This window comes from Cinclus cinclus, chromosome 1, assembly GCF_963662255.1.
Source record: "Cinclus cinclus chromosome 1, bCinCin1.1, whole genome shotgun sequence".
In the NCBI taxonomy this organism is placed as follows: domain Eukaryota; kingdom Metazoa; phylum Chordata; class Aves; order Passeriformes; family Cinclidae; genus Cinclus; species Cinclus cinclus.
Window position 1 is genome coordinate 52,913,529 of NC_085046.1, and position 23,414 is coordinate 52,936,942.

At 39.6% G+C, this 23,414-nt stretch overlaps 1 protein-coding gene across 2 annotated transcripts in view; it reads left to right on the forward strand.

Moving 5' to 3' along the window:
• The window catches only part of GLI3 (GLI family zinc finger 3), a 185,066-nt gene that overhangs the window by 113,503 nt on the left and 48,149 nt on the right, over window positions 1-23,414 (forward strand). For both annotated transcript variants that reach the window (XM_062498054.1, XM_062498063.1), the window contains exons 4-6: window positions 4,048-4,253; window positions 9,024-9,170; window positions 16,783-16,984. In XM_062498054.1, the coding sequence (XP_062354038.1) occupies window positions 4,048-4,253; window positions 9,024-9,170; window positions 16,783-16,984 (555 nt within the window). The remainder of the gene's footprint in view (window positions 1-4,047; window positions 4,254-9,023; window positions 9,171-16,782; window positions 16,985-23,414) is intronic.

Genomic DNA, 23,414 nt, shown 5'->3' on the forward strand with positions numbered 1-23,414 from the left:
CAAACCTGCTGCTAGTCAGTCTTCTTGTGCAGAGTTAATCTATTGCAGCTGTAAGCAACAAAACAAAATGACACACCATTTTCATGAGTAGTAACTGAAATCCTACAGATAGCTCACCTGTGGTTCAGTGGTGGTCAGAAAAAATCCCATTTTTTAAAAAAAGCAGATTCACACATACTGTGATTTGCCCTACAACCGATGCTGTTCACAACTTCTGAACTGGTGTGACTGTAAGTTTTTAAGACTGTGCAGACACCTCTGCAACAATTCATCAAAATAGCGTCACGACTAATAGGAAAAAATACGCCTGTTTGCCCTTACCCTGACCTCCCTGCTTCAGCACGTGTGTACCATTCACAAGCTGAGTAGTTGAGATTCCCCAGAGCATCAGAGTTGGGACAGGAAGAAGCTGGCAAGCTGGATGTGGCTGGAGAGTGGGAAGCCCTGTGTTACATATGGAAGCTGTGTGGCACATGATATTTCAGCACCTTAGCAGTAAACAGGAAGGCCTTCTAGACAGAAAGGAGGCAATGCTTTCACAGGCCTGTTCTCTGTTCCTTCTCATTTACGTCGGGGTTGTAGATACAATCAAGGTTACTGGGAAAATAATAAAATAATCCTAATGTGGCAGGATAAAAATTAGTGGTGAAACACAGCCACAGGATCTCTTTTACCCACTATGTCTTGAAAGTGTGATCAGCTTTGTATGAAATTGGAATTGAGTTTGCAGGGTCTCTAGAAGTAGACACAGAGGTCCTGATTCAGAAAAGAGCATGCATCTGCTTTGCTTCCTCCCTTAAGTGGTCTGCATGTGTTGTATAACAGAAGAACCCCTGCACAGGAGAAGATGCAGGGCAAGTTCTGCCTTCCTGTGGTTTACAGGTTAGGTATAAATTGTCAAGCAGTGTCACTGAACATCTCCTTGCCTCTTCTCATGCTGAAGCCTGATTGCATCCTATGAAGTAGCCTCAGATGCAAGGCAGAACACCATTCAGGATGCACGGCAAGGTTGCAGGATGCTGGGCTGAGGGGTCCTGAGTTTGAAGGAAGGTCCCCAGCTTCTTTTCCTGCTCATGACAGCAGAGTTGGACTACATGACCTGTAAAGGTACCTTCCAATCCAAACCATTCTATTATTCTATACATGTGAAATAAATATTATGGGGATGGACTGCTACCCACATCTGCAGATTTGATTTGTTGTCACTGAATGAGTATCTGTAGAGCTGCTCCTGGGCTGTACTGTTTGCTGTTTACAGGACAAAAATTATTCTTTATCAGTACACAGTGAGCTTGCAAAGCAACAGTAAGGGTGTTTGGCAGCACCCTTTCTAAAAGCTGCATTTTAGTTTGAAGGAGGGAGTTAATATTTGTGAAAGATGTTCACAGGGATATTTAATCACAAAGGTAAAGGCAGGATATGTGGCATTTATTGGGATAAATCAGGATGACTAAAATTGTGGGACTGACAGCAGATGAAGAAGGCATGGGGGAAAATGGGTCTGTAAGGAAAGGAGGGTCTGGGAGCACAGAGGACTAAGAGAAGTCCAGACTGAAAGTGAGCACAGAAGTTAGAAGCATGTTAAAATTAGATGCTTGATAGAAATTAGGGAACATCAGAGTCCAGAAATGGGAATACTTCATGGAATCTGATGACTCCTTATTTCTGCCTCAGGTAATATTGTTTATATGCCTGCTGTTGATGTTACCCAGGTGAGTGTCCTTTCCCTAGCATCCTAGCAAAACTGAAGAGCTCAGAAGATGAGAGAGAGAAAGAGGCAGGGCTGAGGAGGAGAAGAGCAGCTGAGTCCTGGTGTCCTTGAATGGCTCTTGTTGGATGTGGAGGGAGAAGCTGACAGGCTGGCTCTTAATCTTGCTCCTGCGGCAGCATTTGGCTGTTGGCCAGCTGGAGAGTGAATCATTGAGGCCGAGACCAATACAGGCTTTCAGCCTTCTTGCACAAGCATTTAAAGAGTTTTCTTTTCAATATGCACCAGATAAAGCCAGGGCCCCAGACTGCCTGCATTCTCTTCGTGTTTCTAACTATGAGTTGAGATCACATTTAAAAAGAAACACTTGTAAAATAACATCCAAACTTAGTTTCTTTGTTACTCTTGTATTAAATTTGCTGTACTACTGTATTTTCCTCACTGCCAGGATAGGAAATACACTCTGTAATGTGATACCCAGCTGTAGTACTTTGGCTTCCTACGTCACCATGGTTTTTCAAGTTCTTGCCTACCAAACTTGGCCTCATAGGGAACCAGGAGACAACGAATCTTTCATGTTTGGTGGGTTTCATAGTACCAAGATAAAAGATGCACTTCCACTGTAAAACAAAGATACTTCAGAACCATGCAGACAAGAAGTTCTCTGAGGAAAGGAGATGTGTGGTTTGCACAGTGATGGAAAGCAGCTTCTGGTTTCAGGTTCTCAGTGCTTCTCAAATATGCTGAAGGCATGGCTTAGTGTATGTGGGTGGCTTAGCTTTATGTGGGTCACTTACTCGGGTGCTAGAGGAGTGACTGCACTGTTGGTACCTGCTGCTGGCACAAAATGCTCCTCTCTAACAAACTTTGGAGCTAGGAGGTATTTTCAAACCGGAAAGCTAAACAGGCTTGCCTTGCAGAAAGCTGTTGGAGGGCAAGAAACACAAAAAAGGTCAAATAGGGAAGGGAAAAGATGGAGAAAAACGCATCAGGAGAAATCGTCATTCCTCAGATTTTACAAGCCCGTATAGATTTAATGGCAGGGAAGCTGGCGTCATGTTAGGAACTCATGACTTTGATCACTGTCCCACTCATATGCTAGCATTTCCGAGCTGATGGCAGGGCAGAATTGGCTCCTATGTAAGATTATGTTCTGTTGGCCTTTTAGGTGATGACAACCACCTCCATTGATCATGATATGTGTATGTTAAAGGAAAAAAAATATGTTTCTTGTTTGATTACTCTTTGTAAGCCAACAGCATCAAAGGAACAGGCTTCCCTCACTGCTCTCACAGCTGCTGCCTGTGTCTGTGCTGTATATATATGCTAAATTAATTGGAAAAACAGGGACGAAAAGGCATTTAGTTCGGGTCAGCCAGTTGGACTACAGCAAATGCACAACAGGCTTAATCATTGTCTTTTGCCAAGGAGCAGGTTGGCAAAGGCAGGCACTCCCCTTCTGATAAAATCTGAACTTTTTCCAGTGCCTTTGGAGATGGGATGCTGTGAGAGAAAAGTCTCCAAGCAGAGCCCAGACACTGTCATATCAACAGGGTGGGAAGATGGGGAGGGTTATTTATCTTTTGTCAGCTGTGAACTCAGCTTTCAGCCTTGGTTCATCAAACATAGCATGAGAGGGCACCAAGCAGTCCCTTCACAAAAATGATGTAGTTAATTAATGGGGCTTGTTAAAAAATATTGCTCACTGATGCCATACTAAAAACACACACATGCAGCAATCTTTTTCCTCTGCTACCAAATTTTGTGCATTTTTCATGGGAAGGGACAACAACAACAAAAATATGCTCCAAAGGATCCATCTGTCTTAATGGCTTACACAGTTTGGGACTCCTGAAGCGATTTCTGTATAAATATGCCATCTTACACTTTCAGAAAGAGTAAGCTGGCAAATGAAGGGCATGGGTTCAGTGTTCTCAAAGCTTCTTTTTCAATAGCCACATGATTTTGAAGATGTAAATGATTCTGAATCTCTGTATGTGTTTCATATTGCAGTAAGAATTAACTATGAAATACAGTGTGCATATTTTGCATTAATTTTAAGTGATTTTCTCCTTAACTCCTTGGGGAAAGGCTATTGAGTGGTGTAAAGATTAAAAGAAATATAAAATAGTGTTAAAATTGAAGAGAGAAATGTTGCTAATAATGGGGACAGAGGAGAATTAATTTCCCATCCTTTTTCTTTCCAGGCAGTTGACTTCATTACATGTACAACCTAGTTTTTGCTCATCAGGAAACAAGTGTGTTACCTTTATAGTATTTTTTCTTTATTGTATAGATAACCTGGCTGGTTTTGTTTCTCTTCCTTTTGTTTCTTCCAGGCCTTCTGCCTTATCTAGTAGCCCAACATACTCAGAGCTTCCTTTCCTTAGAATTTCCCCGCACCGAAATCCTGCTGCAACATCAGAGTCTCCCTTCAGCACCCCTCACCCATACATTAACCCCTACATGGACTACATCAGGTCCCTGCACAGCAGCCCGTCCCTCTCCATGATCTCGGCAGCCCGTGGACTCAGCCCAACAGACGGTGGGTTAAGACAGGCTTCCTGTTTTCTGTCATTGTAGCACCTTAACTTATATTAATCTTGTCAACATTTTTCCCCCTTGTTCAAAGCAGCTTCACCAGGTTTGTCAGACATATTCATTATGTCATAAATGTTTCAATACTTCATCAGCCGATGATGGCTCATTTGTACATCTCAGAAATGTTGAAACTTCAGGGAGAAGAAAAAAAAAGCTGCCTCATTCAAAATTTATGCTGGAAGGGTGGTGTATGTCTTGTGACATCTTTTGTTTGTGGGGCTGACCTGGGGTGTAATTCTGATCTCCCAAAAAATCTATTGTAGCTGCACTGAATTGAGTCAGATTCTTTATGAGTGCACACCATTGTATAACCATGGAGTTCTACAGGCACAAAAGGCTTGCTAATTAAAATAGTATTTTTTCAATCATATAAAGCATGCACTAATTACATTTAGTTACTAGTTCTATTAATGTTATGTAGAATTATTTTAGTTTATCCTTGCCAGCAATATGGCCAAATGAAATTATGCTTATGTAGAAGTGGCTGATGATCAAGATAGTCCCTATTAATCTAAATGGTGGGCAGTATACTTGAAATTCAGTGCTCTAGGTTTTGGTGTGACCATGGCTTTTACTTTCCAGGCTATTTGGGTTGAAGTGAAGTCCTGTGATTGCTCTTGTCATTACTCTAGTGCATTTCCTATTAATTTCAGTGGGAATTTTGCCAAAGTGAGCCATCAACAGAGTTGCAAAAAAAGGCTGTCTTGTTAGTAAGGTTTTTCAATATTGGGTAAGCATAAGCAGTCTGACATTTCAAAATTGTAGCATTTGCTGAAGGGAACTAAAATATACTCAGAATCAGCTATGTAGAGAAAGGTAATGAAACTGATACTTTAACTACTGGAAAGATCTTCCCAGTGAATTAAGAAACTTACCAGAGTTAAACTGCCTTTAGCTGAATTTGAAAAATGAGCAGTGCACCCTATCCAAACGGATAACTAATTAATCCTCGTTTATAAGAATATATACCTTTACAGTTAATCCATTAGTTATGGGCACATATTCTTATGAGAATAAATTTTAATGACCTATTGTCAGTCAAGGTATACAGCGTGCACATCCGGCTTTCCTAGCAGCACTTTGGATGTTGCGTGGATTCTTGCTAATTCTACCATTTTTGTTTTAGCAGAAGTATTTTTTAAAAAATACTTTGAAGAAAAACTTTGAATGGTCGGAAAGGCAAATTTTGACTTCAGTATCTTTGGAGCCTTAGATACAGGACTGAAATGGCAGAGCTATAATCTAATGACATATATTGGGAAAACTCCTGTGGTGTACGTTTGGGCTTTTTCACAGAGGCTAATATGCAGAATACCTTGCTATCTTCAATACTCTTCAGGTCCCATTCTTGCAGATGAAATCTTGCAGAATTTCATTTATGCTTAAGGTATGTTGCAGTGGCACACGAAGGTGTGAAGGAAATGAACTATCACCGCCTATGGCTTTAAGCTCTATAGTCTTGGTATCAGATGTACCACGCTGAATTTACTTGCAAAGATGTAGGCACATAATATTCTCTGACCCAGCACCAAACTGATGCTCCAGAAACATCCAGAGGTGTTGCAGAGCAGAATTTGGTTTCAGATTTTGGCACCTAAATGTAGATGTGTTCAGTATAGAAATGTGTGATCTTGCTGTGTTGCTCTGCCATTGTAGTCCAGTGATTTGTAGGTAGTGAACAAGGAACTATTCAGTTCCCCAACAAATGAACACTTGGTATGTTAGCAGTTGAGTCTGGAGCTCTGTCATAATTGTGATGGTGTTAAGGTTCATCTGTCTACAGTGGAGGTGTTCGGTATCAATTCAGATCTGTGAAATACCCTACCTCAACTCCACTTGCCACCTCAGAAAGACAGTTTTCTCTTGCCAGCCTATGTAACTTGGATACTCTCAGGCTTTCAGATGGCATGAGACACTCAGGTGTGGACAGTACAGTCAAGTACACTCTGTCTTAATGCTCATCCCCTGAGCTTTGATTGCAGACTGTATACATAGCCCTAATCTGTCATAAATACATGCTAAATTTACTAGCTAAACCATCTCTCTTCAGGTTTTAAACAAATACATGTTCCTTCACACTTCCTGTAGGCTCACAGCTCATCTTTGATCAGTTACCACAGCCCTGATGTTGCACAGCATCCAATGAAAATACAGTAGCTTGACTGAGGTGTTGAAGGTATCTTAGTCAAACGGCATGCTGTTGAAAACTGCAAGTTTGTTCCCTTGAATCTAAAGTCTGTTGTATGATCAGTCAGCTATACAATGAAATGCCTTCTTTGGATGCAGATTCCTGGGATCAGAGAATCTGAATCATGGCTTGAGCACTTCTGGAATGTAAATTAAACACTCCTGTGGTTTAAAAGGGTACATGCCCTTAATGTACTAATAACACAATGGACACCATGGCTTAAGTGCTACAGCATTCGAACTATGAAAACTTGGAAGTTGTTATTGCTCTTCTGAAATCCATAGCAAGATTTCTCTTGCTGCCCTGATTGCTTTAGAGCAGTTAGATAATTAGATCAGTGTACTATTGGGCTCAGTCTGTCGACTCACAGATCTGGGGATGGCTAGTAGCCAAAACAATCTGGAACATAACTCTTGTCACTCCTCCTTAGCCAGCAGATTTGGTGGGTCAGGGGTGGCTGAGGACTTCTCAGAGGATTTGGAGCAGGGGTAAGGATTGAGTTGTTGGTGTGTGTAGAGGAAAGTGCTCAAATGAAGCTCAGCTGTGCCTGCAGTGCAGAAGCAAATGCCTCTGCTTATAGAAAAAGGGGAACAAAGCTGAATCTACCTGGGAACAAGCAGAAAAAAATTCAGGGCTGGGGGTCTTCCCGTTTACCCTTCATTTACCCTTCATGCAATACAACATTTAGTAGGCTAATTTCTTATGTTTGAAGGAGGTAGTAAGGAATAGTATTTTAAGAGTACCAGAGCATTTCTTGGTATGTGGAACATTTAGTAATGCAATTTATGTGTTCACTATGTTTTCTGTAGCAGTTAATTTTAAAGTTTGCAGCCAATGTTATTGTTAGTTAACCCAGACACTTATGTCAGAAAGCTCAGGAAGTATTTTCAGTCTGTCTGGAAGTATACCATGGTTGCCTACTACTGTAAAACTCTAAAACTTTCAGTTACCCATCTTTTAAAATTTGGTCTGAATAATTTGGAAAAAATAGCAGCAACTTTTCATTTATCTCAGCTCATTTTTATGCCTATTCCTGTTCGACATACTTCTGTTTTTCACAGCTCTTCCTTATATGTTATATTGAACATTTTATCAAAAGCACATCCTTTCATTTTATTTGGTAGTAATAAAGGCAGGTTGTACACTTCAGCAATTTGTTGCTGAATAAACTTTTCTCCAAATTCCAATGTCTTGTTTATGTGCAAAAGAACATTAAAAGTGCAAATCTTAATTCTTTGTTCCTAAGGTTTGCATTTAGAATCTGATTTTATGGTGAAAATATAAATTATCTCTTTAGTAGTTCTGTGTAGGTAACAATATGCAAATAATTTCAATCTAAAATTTTGTCTTCATTCAAGATTCAGCTGCTGAGATTAAAGAAAAAAATTCATAAAAAGATTTGAAAGAATATAAAAATAATCTGGTGTATCAACTTGGGGTGCAGCCCATCTAAGGAACTCTAAATGTTTTAAGCAAACTTGTATACCATCTTGTGGTAACCAGAGTATAAACTGTTTTGCAAATGGGACAGAGACTGACCAGAGACAAGGGCTGTTCACCTCAGGTTTCATGGCAGGTCAGCGTCAGGATCAAGGAGAAGGAACCCAGCTTATTTTATGAGTACGTCTTACACAAGTTCATGAAATGACCCTCTACCATCAGTAGCATCTGAAGCCTGCTGAGAGGAGATGATCTTAAAGATGCCAATTTTTGTGTTTGTCCAGGGTTTCCCATTAGTTGAAGTCCTGCTTGAAAATTGGAGGGGGGAACAGGAAGCTCTCATGTTACTTTTACATGATAGAACAGCTAATACAAATCATTATCAGAGGACTGCATCATGATAACCTCACTGATGGGATGCAGAGTCTATTCCATCTGTGGTTTTGACTCTGAAAACAGGTTTGTGTGTCAAGCCTGTTTATACATGAACTTTGAATGATGCGATGGTCACATTTATTGACTTCAGTCTGTCGTCCTAAAAAAGTGACCCTATGTTGTTCATGGACAGCTAATATTTATCCTGGAATCATGCTTTGCTCCAAAGCATAGACACAGAGGGACAAGGTGAGAGAGAATCTTCTAGACTCTAAGTAGAGACTCCAGATACCTGAATGCTTAATGGAAGTTCAGCTGCACTGTTACCTTAGAGATGGATTCCTTTGGGCCAGGGATGAGGTAAATGTGAATAAAATGCTAGGAAGGTTTTCCTGCTTTTTTATGTCACTAAATAAATCATACTTGTTTCCATTGCTGTCAGCCTGTCACTTTTTGAGTCACTCAATAATAAATATAAAGATATGAGATCACCAAGCTCATTAATATTTTATGTCTTGGTGTTTCTTTGAATGGTGTCTTTACAGTGCCATTGGTTGAAATATATTGACCTGTGGTGGCATACTGCAGACGTTGCATTGCATTAAAAAATAAACAAGCTGTTTTAATAACCAGAGAAACCAGCAATGTGATAAAACTTTCCTTCTTGTTTATCTTGCGTCATTAACAGTACTTTTATGTTGCTTTTTTTAGCTCCACATGCTGGCGTCAGTCCAGCTGAATATTATCATCAGATGGCTCTGTTGGCAGGCCAGCGCAGCCCGTATGCAGACATCATTCCTTCAGCTGCCACTGCAGGAGCCGGGGCTCTTCATATGGAATATCTTCATGCCATGGATAGTGAGTGATATTTTCTAGAAATATAGATGGTCCTACAAAGGGAACCACGTGGGTTGTTCGTGGTCTGACCCAAAAGGCCTCCGTGCTGATATAGAAGTGGGAGTCGACATAAACCTCCTCATGAAGCTGGAGGGACAGAGAATTGATTGCCAAATGCACAAGGGTTATGTCAAGCCTAAAAGTAAACTTTGAAAGAAAGTAGGGAGAGGAGCAGGACTGCTCCTGAAAACAGGTTATAAATTTCATTTCTAGCAGGGCTTGAGTGCTTTCGAAAATGTCCTTTTTTATTTGCAATCAGTAACTCACTTTCATAGTTAGGCTGAGTATTTCCCTGATGAGCTCTCTGTTAACAGAAAGTTGACATCTGTTTTTCTGTTAGGAGAGCATGCCCTGCACCTTTCAGAGAGTGCTAGTTGCACTTACAAGTTGTGTATCATAGACCAATAGACCAGCGACCACTTGTAAAGTGGAGCAATTTGCTGAAATCTCAAGGATCCTGACTTAGTTTTCCATAATATTTCTATAAAATTAAGAGCCTTCTTTATCCACTCAGCATCTCTCGGTCCTCTAATCTGTCTCTGTTTGTTGAAGGAAGAAAAGAGAGGACCACTGCTTGCCACTGCTTTTTTTGATCAACCAGAAGGGATTATGCAGAGCATTCCCCTAGAGTCATGGATGCTCACATGCTTTTCAGGATGTACTCTGTTCCTTCTGAAGAGGGCAATAAAAAATGGTGGCAAGAAAAAGTGGTGATGTTAACTTTTGCTTGGTAGCACAGACCAATGCAATAGTGTTAGACAACACTTGTTTTCCTGCAGAATTTTAAAATTTTTGTTTACATGTGATTTCTTATTCCTGCTGTTGGCTGCACACCACAGTTGGTGATCTCAAGGAGCATGGGTGTTGGGAGGTTTACCTCTGGAACACATGGGAGTACAGGAATATATATAGATAGCCCTGCAGAACACATGACTTGGAGTGTAAAGTACTTGATTCACCAGTAATTTTTATAAGAATCAGGCAAGACAAATAGTTGTGAAACTGTGCAGGAAAGCTTTTTTCATTTTGTTTCCTTGCTAATGAAGGATTCTTAAAATTTATTTTCTGTTATGTGTCTCACTGCACCGGTAGCATGCATAAAGAATTTACAGTAACATACCTTGAGCTCATTGCAGAAACACAGTAAACTCACACACGTAGTCTGGACTTAAACCAGAAATTAATGTGCTGACTTCAGTACTTGAAAGCTTAACAATATGATACTTCCTGATTTAGATTTTGAGAGGAGTAGGGAGAGATGAGGCACACTGCTAAAGCACTGAATGCCTGTTAATAATACCTTGCAGAATGGAAATGCTGTTACACATGGTTCAGGTAATGTAAATTTGCTGCTGTGTTCCAAATCCCCAACTTGCATGAATGGGCATGGCTTCCTTGAAAAGAATCATACAATCCTAGAGTAGTTGGGGTTGGAAGGGAACTTTAAAGGTCATCTAGTCAAACTTTACTTGTGAGCAGGGATATTTTAAATATTCCAGGGTTTTGGTTCCTACTGTGAGAGAATGTCTGAATGCACATAAGTAGCAGTACCAAACCATATTCTTGGATGCAGATTTGATCTAACGGGTTTATTCAGCCTTTAGAAAGGTAGATACCTATATATATATGTGTGTGCCAGAAAACTTGAGAAAAATAGAAGACATTGCAGTACTCATAATGGCATTTGCAGAAGCATCTTCATGTGTTAGTAGAGACTGTATGCTGTAATGTACACAGAATTGCATATTCTGCATCCCAAGAATATTATCACTTCTTACTTAACAGGAAATATTTTGACTTTTGCCCATAATTTCAACCCATTCATAAAAGGTACCTAAACACCATCTTTAATAAGGATATTTGCGTTCACCAGCTCTAGCTAGGATACATTTGAAATCTAAACTTTAATTTGTTTTGTGTTTGTTTTTAAAAATTATGATCACACATTTGAGATTAATTATACCAGCAACTTTTCAATTAGGCATTTTTTCAGAGTTAGAGACAAAAACTGCACTATTATGCAAATGGGTTATTTTTAAACAGTAAGTAGAGAATTAAAATAAGAGTGAATCCTAGTAAGGTCACTCAGCTCACCTTCTGTATTTGATGAGAATGTGTTTAGTCAGGCAATAGCTGCTTTTATCTAAATGGAGTATGAAGTTACCCTTTTACTTCATAAAAACTAATTAAAACTATCTTAACTTGCATGGGTATACAGTAAATTAATTGTCATTAGGTAGGAATCTGAATGTCCTATCATTCATCATGCTAAAGAAAACCCCTTTCTTCTTTGTCAGATTTTTAGATTAGAAACAAGAACAAAACAATTAGCAGGAAGCTGATATTAAGACTTTAAAAAAATCCCCAATAAGAATGCCCATGTATGAATTTAATAACAAAGTACAGTGATCAATGCGAAGCAATGCCATTTGTTTGGATCTTTCTTCTTAAGGTGATCTTAAAAGTAGTCTTTCGCCTTTGCCCAGTCTTGTCAAAGGAAGCAGAAGACACATGAATAGTTTTCCCTCATTAACTGCTATGAAATTCTGAGCGAGTTGACTCAACTGACTGAAAGCCTGCTGCTCATTTATCCCACACAACAACCAAATAGATACAAGCAAGACATTGTTCTTCTTTTGTGAAGCAAGTCTGTCTCCTAATTGTGTGCTTATGCAGCATTTAGCACAGTAATTTAGAATCCCTACCCCCTTCTGTACTGCAAATAAAAATTCCAACACCAGCATGCACTGAGTTCCAAAGTGTATTACATACAGTATGTGCAGTTTGGGGGTCTTCTGTTTTACTCTGTGGTGCTGGAAAACAGATTTCAGATGGGGATTATGAGTGGGAAAATTTTAATCAGATGTTACATTTTACCCAAAGAGCAGTAGACTTCTTGAAGCTCTGAACTTTGCTGTCCATGAGCTGTCTAATACATTGCAGAAGAATAAAGCCAAGATTACGAGTGCTCAATTGCAATTCTTCATCCTGTAATTCTTCTTCATCTTGGCCTGAGTGGCATGAAAACTGGACCAAAATTTTCTCTGCTGCTATAAAGCTTTTCTACAGTTTTGGTGGCCAAAGACTCTGAGCAAGCTGTGCCATCTTCTTGCTAATTTTAAAAAAGTCAGATTTGTTACCTTTAAGTATATAATCCAAATAGGAGCAGAATGGATGTGAAGGGTTTTGACAGCACCACAGCAGCAACAACTGAAATTGCTTGTTGTGGCTGGAAAGACATTGAATGCCAAAACTGTCTTTAAGCACTGTAACAATTTTAAAAATCACTGTCTCTTGGGTTGATTGGTGCATTTTTCACTTGGGGAATATGTTCTGCTCTCTTAAATGAGGTTCAGTGGAACACAAGCATGTTCCCTGGGGTTTCAAGATTCCAAATTATTAATATCCTCACTTTGATTAACTTTTGTCTGTCCTCATTCAGAAGAGGAAGTTGCTCTTTTTCAAAGGTATTTGGTACTGACCTACCCCTTTTAGCACTAGAGACTCTGATAGTAACCCAGCTGACCTAAAGAGTTTGGGCAGCTGTGGTGCATTGACCTTGGCTGGATGCCAGATGCTCACCAAACTGCTCTATCACTTCCTCTTCTCAGATGGATGTGGGAGAGAAACTAGATGGAAAATAACATGTAGGTTGTGATAAGACAGTTTACGCAGGCAAAAGTGAAAGATTGCATGTGCAGAAGCAAAGAGAAAACAAAAATTTTTATTCTCTACTTCCCACCAGCAAGCAATGTCTATCCACTTCCTGGGAAGCCCTGGAAGCAGGGCTCCAGCATGTGGAGGGGTTCTCCAGAAGGCAAATGTTGTAAATAAAGAATGTTCCCTAACCTCCTCCTTTTCATAGCCTTTATGTCTGTGCTGGCATCATATGGTGTGGAATATCCCTTTGGTCAGTTTGGGTCAGCTGGCCTGGTTGTGTCCCCTCCCAGGATCTTGCCCACTTCTGGCCTGCTCATGGGGGGTAATGTTGGAAGACAGTGCTGTGCCAGCACTGCTCAGCATCAGCCAAAACTCCTTTCCAGCTACCAGTACAAGGCACAGTACTGTGAGGGCTGCAGTGGGAAAAAAAAATGAACATCATCTCAGCCAGACCCAAACATGAGCCCCAAGAGTTAAACCAGAGTGAGGAGCTTTGGGCTGGGTTTGGTTTCTGTTTGTCAAGCAAAGTTGGAGAATGAGGGTGGAGTATCAAAGCCATATTTCTTCTCTCATACTGATGACAGATTTATCATTTTGAAGACTAAGACAACATTTATTATAAACTTTCATAAAGGGAAAACAAAGCTTTTACACATCTGTAAACACAAGGCAGAAGGAAAAGAAAGAAAGAATAAAAGTTTGACTTTAAACCCACTCTCCCAAATGTCCCATGTTCACAGCCTTCAATAAAAACTAGTGCCTGAGACATGTTCAAAGAAGTTTGATTTAAAGGAAGGGAATAAAAAAGGTTTGATGAAGTTTGATTTAAAGGGATGGAATAAATGATATATGTCTGAAGATTGCCTTATAAATGATTAAACAATGCTAAAAACTTTAACTCAGAAATCAAATTCATGGGCAAATTTGCTAGATGGCATATTCCATTTTTGAAATTTATGATGGAGATAGATATCTGTTATTTTAGAACTGATCTCCACCTCACAATAAGATCTTTTCTTCTGACACCTGCTGGATTTTTTGTTGGCACACTCAAGTCTTTACTGTCTACTACTGACTTTTTATTTCTATAATGTCTTCTCCAAAAGGGTGACATTTCTAAGCAAATCTTCACTGTCAGCTTCCATTTGCATGCTTTACCAAAGCTGATGGCTTTTTATCAGCACTTCCACAGAGGTAAATGGATTTTTAGTGAATCAGTGCTACTTCATTTTCTGATTTTAAAGCATTGTTGGGTAGGGAATATAATACTTATGTGGGAGAGCACTGTGAGCAGATGAACATCTCAAATTGCTAAATAAATATTGAAGTGTTTGTTTTTAAAATAAATGCTGGGCAAGGCTGGAAAGTTTGGTTTAGTATTCAGAAGCACTGACAAATGGTGGCATCTTCCTTTTCATAATAGCATACTAACTGAAACTCATGTTATGCTAAATGAATGGTTAAGCAAATGTCCTGTAAGAAGTGACCAGCTCATGCTTAAGACATTTTAGGCATGTGAGACCTAAATAAACCATGAAGATATGGCAAAATAGTAATTCCATGCAATTGTATTTTCAATTTTAAAACTCCTGCCCCCCCTTGAATTGAATCCCTGTCTCCTGTGGTCAGGCTCCGTAGAACACTTGCCTGGCTGAAGCAGAAATGTTCCCTTTTTGCAGGATACTGCAAAATCTTCCAGTCCCAGGTACATGGAGGGGACTGCTGAATTCCCAGAGCTAGTCAGGCTTGGAACAGGTGCTGCCTGGAGGATCAGAGGCAGCCCGAGACTATTGTATGCATGGCTCAAGCCCTAGCTCTGCCCCTGACAGCTGTAAAGGAGAGTCTTTCTCCATCCCTGGCCACAGATCTGGTGCTTCCAGAATGGACACTGGGATGCCCTGATAGCAGCTAGCAGGCAAGGCAAAGGGAGGAGGAGGAGGTGGAGGAGGAGGAGGAGGAGGAAAGTCTGCAGTTTTTGAGAATGTGCAGGGCACTGCAGGGAGTATAATGTCTGTACTTAGCTATGCCCTTGTAAAATCATGATAAAGCACTTGAATTGTATCCTCATCTGGGGTAAATTACATTGCAAGCACTAACTTCAGACGCATTGTTTTAATTCATTCCATCTGAACAGTCAGCAGAGAAGAGTTGTGGATGAAAGATGCAAGTGCAAATTACAACTATTTTTGTTTTACCATAACATGGATATTGTATTTCCTTGTTAGATATATTGCAGTTTCTTATAACTGCTGATCTTTGTTGTTTCTTACTTTAGCACAAGTAAAAGATGCCTTTGAAAGACATGAAGCACAGCACTAAAAAAATACCGGACACAGTACAACAGCAAACTCCTAAAAAGGAGATAAAACAGATTACATAAAATAGTGTGTGGTAGGTTTTACAAATAAATAAATGGCTATACCTAAATTTTAAATGATGAATCAAGAGTCTGAATATTCATTTAAAGATTGGAGCTGTATGGGCTAAGGCTTATTCTGGAGACAGAGCAGGAAGGAACAAAGCTCTGTATTACCCAGATGCCAAAGAGAAGGATTATAAATGGAGATTGGATCACACAGTCACAACACCAATAAAATGGCAGCCCTTAATACTGTATTAAAATCTTGGCTAGCATGCATGGAAAGAAGAGAAACCCACTCAGATGCGTAAGAAAGCAAACTAACAGGTTGTAATCTAGCTCTGATCTTGAGATGAGTCTAATTAGAGCCATTTGGGCTCTTCTCCTGGTTATTGTTAGACATGTAAACTTAAATACCCTGCAAAAAAATGATCTTGAACACAAAGATATTAGGAAAGGCAGACCTATACTGGATGCTTCTGTCCAGCTGTGAATTATTAGCAAGTTACAGAGAATGTCAGAGACTCTAGGAGAAGTAGGCGTAAAGTAGGCATCAAACCCAAGACCTGCTTGACCTTGGCTGTCAGGATCATCAGGATTCAGTCCTTCACTGCAGGTTAAAGGGATTAAAAAGGTGGAAGCAGCAGTACTGTTAAAGGAAATTGTTCAGTACGCAGTGGGGAAGCTAATTCTCTCCTTGCTTTCAACCAAGAAAATAATTTAATAAAAGGAATAAATATAAGGTGATACGTCTTCTATCAGGACTGCAGAGAGTTGGGATGATGTGGTAAAATAGAAGAGATTTTCAGAACCGGACAAAAAATTTAGAAATGTAATATGTGTTTATTTAAGTGGTATCTTTCTGTTTGTCTTCATTTTGCTGCTTTGAAAAGTCTAATCTCCAGTTTTAAAGAAATTTAGCAGTTGTAGGCCCCTATACACCCCAACAAAAGAATATCATGGGATCTTGGACAAATTCAAATAAAGCCTACTGTTTCTCATTTTAATGCTCTGAATGTCAGTCTGAGTTCTGCTGATAGAGCTGGCCCTTTAGTGTTTTAGTCCTGATTTTTAGTTTTGCATCAAATATCCACCTGGCAGAATTACAGTCAACAAAGGAATGGCTGCCTCATCATTTCTATACTGTATTTGACATGTGTAAATTTGGCTGTATGTGTTAAAGTGTTGTGGGTTTGGGCTTCCTGGTATCCCAGATCTGAACTACTATCTTATTGCTCATGGTTGAATTAATGATGTGAATGTCTGAGGAGCCATCAGATTCATAAATCACCAGAAATGAGAGGAATAACTCATAAAAGTCTTTTCCTTTTGTTTAGCCATTTATCATTTTGCTTGCACATTAATAAACAGAGCTCCCCTGAGGTAAGCCATAAGAAGAAAGATTTTTCTTCCTAATTTTCCTCAATCGTAGCCAGTAGATCACAAATGAAGAGAGTGGGCTTGTCACAGTGTACTGGTGTCTCCCTCTACCCATCACTGATAACAAATCCAGTGAAGTACCCTGGTGGATAATTACTTGTCTTTACATAACAGGCGCCAGGTTTCCAAGTCCGAGGTTGTCAGCTAGACCAAGCCGAAAGCGCACGTTGTCCATATCCCCCCTCTCTGATCACAGCTTTGACCTTCAGACCATGATACGGACATCTCCAAATTCCTTGGTCACAATTCTCAATAATTCTCGTAGCAGTTCATCAGCCAGTGGTTCTTACGGTCACTTATCTGCAAGTGCAATAAGGTAAGATTTGTATTTTCTACCTGAATTGTATATTCCCATTTATGCGTCACACAGACATAAATGTGAACATATACTCACATCTTTAAATAACTTGTGGGGTTTTTTTGTGAATATGTGCATTTTGCATTTTCTATAATGTATGTTCATCGGTGCTTAATTGAAAGTATTTTTTTTTCTTGCTCAGAAATTTAACCACAAGGAACTTTTTGGCCTAATATGGTCCAGTGCAGGTAATAGTTCTTCTGACCAGCAGGAGCAGTGTTTTTTTGTATGTCCAGGAATCCATTTTTAAGTCACTTGGGTTCTTCTGCCCATAGATATGATGGACAGTGAAATGTTCCTACATTACGATAATCAGAAAGTAAAGAAGAGAAACATAATACTGTTAAATTCAAATGTTTGGCTTTAACTTTTGGGTATTCAATTAATCTCCTTTTTTTTCCCCACATGTTGAAAGATTTGTCGTACTCTGGCCTTATTTTCGATTTGAAATGCTGTGATTTTCACTTGGCTGCTTCACTAGTGTGTGCAAGAAAACAGTTAGAAATGGTTGTTCTGGAGGCAGAAGAGCAGAATAGCAACTGAAGAGATGGACAGAAGTTGTACAGAAAAAGGAAGCAAAAGGGCACAAAGGAGAGGGAACTAAAGGAATAATGTAAAAAGAAAAAAGGGAGTGGAAGAAAATTAGGAGCTGCAGCAAGAAGAATGCAGATACAACTGCAGAACATTTTTGTATTTGTGGCATGGATATATGTTAACTGAGAAAAGCTCCTTTGGTATTCTAAAAAAAAATCCCTCACCTCTCCAAAGTGTCAGAAAATGCTGAGTTTGCATTTATAACCCTCAAAGAATGCTTCTGGGCCCTGGCTTAACAGCAGTTTCCACTTTCAATTTGCAAGTGGAGCAAGTCCCTACAACAGTTCCTTGAGATGGGGCACCCGTTTTAGGCAAGGTTTCAAAACACTACCAAGGTCATGGATTTGACCCCTTGTATGGGCCATTCACTTAAAAAGTCAGGTTTGATGAGTCTTCCGAGTCACATCCAACTCAGATTATTCCATGAAATCTGTGAAATGCTAGGTGGCAAAAATGACACATTTACAGCTTCAAAAACAAGCTATGGGGGTTTTCACTCCTGGAGAAGATGGGGCACGCCACTGGTGTATTAGAAACCATAAGCCTCACAAACTCTGAGAGTGGCAGCTCTGTAAATACTGGTATTCATGTGAGTGCTGTGTTGTCCATTTTAAGCACTTTTAAATAGCCATGCTTCATAGCTCTGATGTATTTGAGTAGCTGTGTAGTATTTCACAGGTACAGTGTCATAGCTCTGCAACAGAACTTTGCAGTCAATGGAATCATGGTCCCAATTATGAAGCTCCTTAATGAGGAATGTGATTTATGTAAATGGCTGGCAGCAGTTAGACCACATCTGTCAAATACATGTCATTGTGTGGAGGTGCACTATCTGCACTTTTGTTAAGATGGGATGGCACTTAATAACTAAACTCCTTTCCCATAGCTTGTAACTTTGGTAAAGCAAATACAGCATGAAATTTGGCACAGTCTCTACAGTGGAGTAAGTCTTCTCTCCTTTTGCTCTTCCAAAGCAAAGCTGGAGTCAGATGAATAGTTTTGTTGAAGACGGTTGTGGAACTACAGGGAGCTGTGGGCAAAGACTGAGTAAGGATGCTAGGGAGTCTTCGAAGTAGGTCTTGTGAACTGGTGTCATTGAAGAAAGCAGTGCTTGTGTGAGCCTGTGGTTAACCAAAGTTTTCAGCCTTTCCTGGTCATACTTCCCAGGAATGCATAATACAAAATTTCATATGATTTTGAATCAAGACTTTTTAAAAATTTTGATAAGTGTGTCTATTTAGCATGCAAAGTTGGAAATGTACAGCTCCATTCTTCTCAGTTGAAAGAAAGGAAAGGGAGAGTTCTTCTTCCTGCTTTGTAACTCACCTCTGTTGGTGCCCTTTAACTTCTCCTGTGTGAACCTGTCTCTATAAACTAAAATAAACAGTGGTGTAAAGTATTAAACCCAAACCACATTTCACTGCCTTAATAAATTCCAAGACTAAATGCAAACAGGACTGTCAGTAAAACCTAATTTATTATCCACTGTCTTGCAAATAATGCATTCAGCACAAGAACTATTGTATTGAATGAAGCCATAGGTTCATCCCATTTAATAACCTGTCAGCAACTGTGATCAAAGTCTAGAAAAAAAACATTTCCTGGTGTAAAATTCCAGCTTCTGGAAACTTGCAGGTTAATGTCATCAGAGTTGCTGCAAGAAAACGGTACAATTCAGCAAACCACTAGATGGAATTTCAAGACATGAAGGATTTATACTTTCAATAGTATCAGTAGAATTAACTATACTTAACATTATACGATCCTTCTACTTCTTGATATTGTTTCCTGTCTTTTTCAACTTAGTCCAAATAGTTTATATTTAGCAGCATTTTTCATGGTAAACACCTACCTAATGCTGAATATTTAAAAAAAAAAACCATCAGCAAGGTTATTAATTTATCCAAATGAAGTTAGGGAAGAAGAGAATTTTCTGTACAAACTAGAAGAACTTTTGCTTACCTTTTTATTGGGAAGCTGAACTTTGCCAGGAACATTGCTTAGATGATGTAAATGTGATCTTTGCTGCTCTTGAGATATTGTCCCATTCAGCCAAATGATAAGCCCTTAAGAAGTTTCTGTTAGCATGTGTTAAAATAAACTAAGCACTCAGCATGTTCCAGTCCATGGTCCACAGAGAAAAAGGAGGACTTTTCCCTGCAGCTGCAGCTTTGTACCTCCTTGGGAAACTTCTGGAGACTGAGCTGTCTGTCCAGCCATAAGAGTTTTGTGAAACAGAAAGCAGTCTTTAGAGGAGACAGGAGTCAGCTCAGAAACTGTACAGGCTAAGCAAGGTGGCACAAAATGCCTTTCTATAACGCAACATAGACTTGCAGCAGAGGGGAGAAAAGGCTGCAAAATAAAGCACGTGGGAGCTGGTCATTCGGAGAATGAAGGTACTGCCCCCTTGTGATTGTGCTCTGATACCATCTTTAACTTCAGGGTTACACAGTATTTGTAGGGCCCCTGTCTTCTTCAGTGCACAGCCTGAACATCCTGAGCAGACTCTGTGGATCAGTGAGAGCCACAGGACACTGCTTCACCTTTTCCAGGCAGGCTTAAAGAGGAGGGAACCTGGTTGTTTGCTGCCTGGAGTGAAGACTGTGCTCTTGCAACACAATTTCTGATGCTAGGCAAACTGAACTAGTCAGAAGTGACCATCAGGCTCAGTTTGTCTTCCCAGCCTACCACTCTTAATTCTGCAGAGGAGTCAAATTGCTCACAGCCATGACTTGAAGATATAAACAGCTGTTTTGAATATTTTGTATGCTGTGTCATGTTAACTAGTCCAGATCTTCTTGCCTGAAATTGAGCAACTGCAATGAGTGGCACTTTTTGCCTCCATCTTTCTTTGATTCATGTTCCTGTGCAAAATGAATCCTTCCCCTTCACCTCAGAGGGAGGTTGAAAGCATTAATGTTTTGTGAAGCGATTAGATTGTACAGTGATGAGCACAGTGGAGAAGCTCAGGAGGGTGTCAGTAATTATTTATTCACTGATGGTTTAAATATAAGGGAAGGAAGGCCTATGGGCATTACTCTGGGCACAGAGAAGAAAAATAGCAGAGGGCCTCTCACTGAAGGCTGCTGTGTGTCTTGTGGACTGAATGAGTTAGGAATCATGCAGAGGGGAAAAGGGGTGTGATGTCACATAACTAAAAGCTGATGAGTCAGCACATGAAGATACGGTCAGGTTTATTTCTGGTATGTTTAATTTTGTTGGTTCAATGCTCTTTTGCACCCATTTTTGTAAAGGGGCTGCTTGTGTTAAGAAAGTGTCTCCAGGACCTCACTGGTCTTGGCATTCACTGAAAAAAGAGGCTGAAAGATTACATCCTGTGCTTCACACAGCTTTTCAGCGCTGGCTCCTCTATATGAGCACTGTGGGTGCTGAGGATGAAATCAGGTGAAGAGAGCCACATTTTGGTCTCTGTAACAAAGTGAAGCGCAGAAGGGCTCTGGCCTATGACGTGGATACTACTCTAGTTTGAACAATAAATACTAGCAGTTTAGCACAATCCAGAGGGAGCTCAGCTTGTCGGGTGCCTTGCCATTGCCAGCTGGCAGTGTGGTGCTGTATCCTGACTACTGGCTGAGTACTTGAAAAGGAGATGACACTCCTGCTGATAGCTAATAGTGGATATCCTTTAGCACACCAGGTAGAGCTTCTACTTTGTGCATTTGAAAACACCTGGTTTAGGTCTCAGCTGGGAGAGATTATGCAGAAAGGAGATGTGTGAAATAGCATCAAATGAGGATAATCCTTCATTTGACATTTACTCATTTGGTTACCTGCCTTAGTCCTGCAGTGCAGCACCCCTGCTATTAATCCTTTGTCAAGACGTACTTAATGTTATGTCTGCTCCCTGTGACAATTATTAGACTTTGCACTTCAGTAGCACTTCTTTTTGAGAGACAGCATGGTTTAGAGTGAGTATAGAGGGGGTAATCACTTCCCATGATATTAAGAGTACTGATTCAAAACCATTACAAAAGATTAACTGGTCTTTAATAAACATAGGAGGCTGGGACTTCACATTATATAAGATCTGAAACTTAGAATCTCTAGTCCCTTGAAATTTAGTCCCTTGGCAATGCTGTGATACAAAAACTACAAAGTCAGTTTTCAGAAAATATCTGAATTCCCTGTCAGATCCAAGGTGTTTAAGTCAGTAGTTCCACCTACAACAAGAGACTTCCTTTTTGGTCTAGGCAGATATAACTGTGAATATAACTTAGCCATCTCATAACCTGTGAAAATTCAGTTTCATGTGAGCCCTTTGGGATCTCCCTGAAGGTTTGAGAGAAACTGAGAAAACTCAGTAGCACTTTCTTTTTTCTTCATGCACTGCCCTGCTTCTCTGATAGTATCAGAACAATTAACATAGTGTGGATAATTACAGCCAAACCCTGACTGCTCTGGCTCCTGTCACTTTGCTCTGGGTTGATCTGAAGCATCAGGGAATGGTGGCAAAGATACCGTCACAAAGAGCACTAGAAAAGGATAGTCAGGTTTGTAGAGTGATCTTAGACAGCAGTGGATTAACATCAGTGAGGAAGACAAGGGTTGTGTTTCTGCAAGCAGGTATTGGATTCTCAGTTATTTCCTCATCTCATATAAGCTCCTTGTATAGAATGTTTGTTATATAATGAGCGTCAGTGCATTGTATCTAGAGATGAGTGACTAAGTAATATTTTCTCCAGTTTTCCTTTGCAAACACCCAACCATCTAATTATATACTCTATTAAAAAAAAAAAGAAAGAGGAAAGAGTATTGTTTTATAAGACAGGAAATCCTCATGTTCTCAGTCCTTCTTCTTTATTCAATATTTTATGTATTCTTATTATATCTCCTCTTCTTCATCTCCTTTCTGATGTTGTTTTCAGTCTGCTCTTTAGAGTTCTCGCATTGTCTTTTCTGCTGATACTGTCCGAAAGTCTCCTTCTATTACATGCAATAATATTCCAGGGGAGTACCAGCAATGAACCATGATTTTTTCTGCTTTTTTTCCCAGCCAATTGTTTTAACATGTTTTTGCCATAGCATCATGTTGATCAAATTTTCATTTCTTCATTGAATTCTGCATTGAGACAAGCAAGTGCTTCTTGTCATTTGTCTCAGTTAATTTAGAACGAGTGTATGAGTAGCTCTGACTCCATTTCAGTATCGATATGCATCTTGCTATCTGTATTGCTCATTCATCTAGCACACTGGGCTCTAAAGATAACCACTTAGCTTTCACCATGCTGCTCAAAATAATTTTGTCACATATGCAGATACAATTTTTTCATTTCTCAACTGCATGCCCAGATTGCTGACAGTTGCACTATGAAACAGAAGACCCTATCTGAGAATTTGTATCTAACCTTTACTTAAATCCAACTACTTAATTTTTACCTTTGATTTGTGTTTTAGACTGTAAAGTTGTAAGTTTGTATATTTCTGTAGTTATGTCTGTGTAAAAGGACACAATTGAAAGCTGGTTAATGAAATTAAAAAGGACATGTTTAGCATAGCACAGGTAGAACAAAATACAACAGTATTTTGCAAGAAGCTCGTTATGATGTGTAGGACAGTTTGTTAATTATGTCAGCATTATAGGTGTTTAGTTGTTTTACAATCACTCTTATTGGGATCTACCTAAGTTAGATACTGGCTTTAACTGAAAGCCTTTCGTACATTAAAAGCTTTCTAATTAATTGCATGCAATATGTTGTAAATGAAGGCTTTGTTTCAGTTCAGACTGAGTCAAATTCAGTCCAAGTGTAACCCCACTGAAACAGGTCCTACTAGA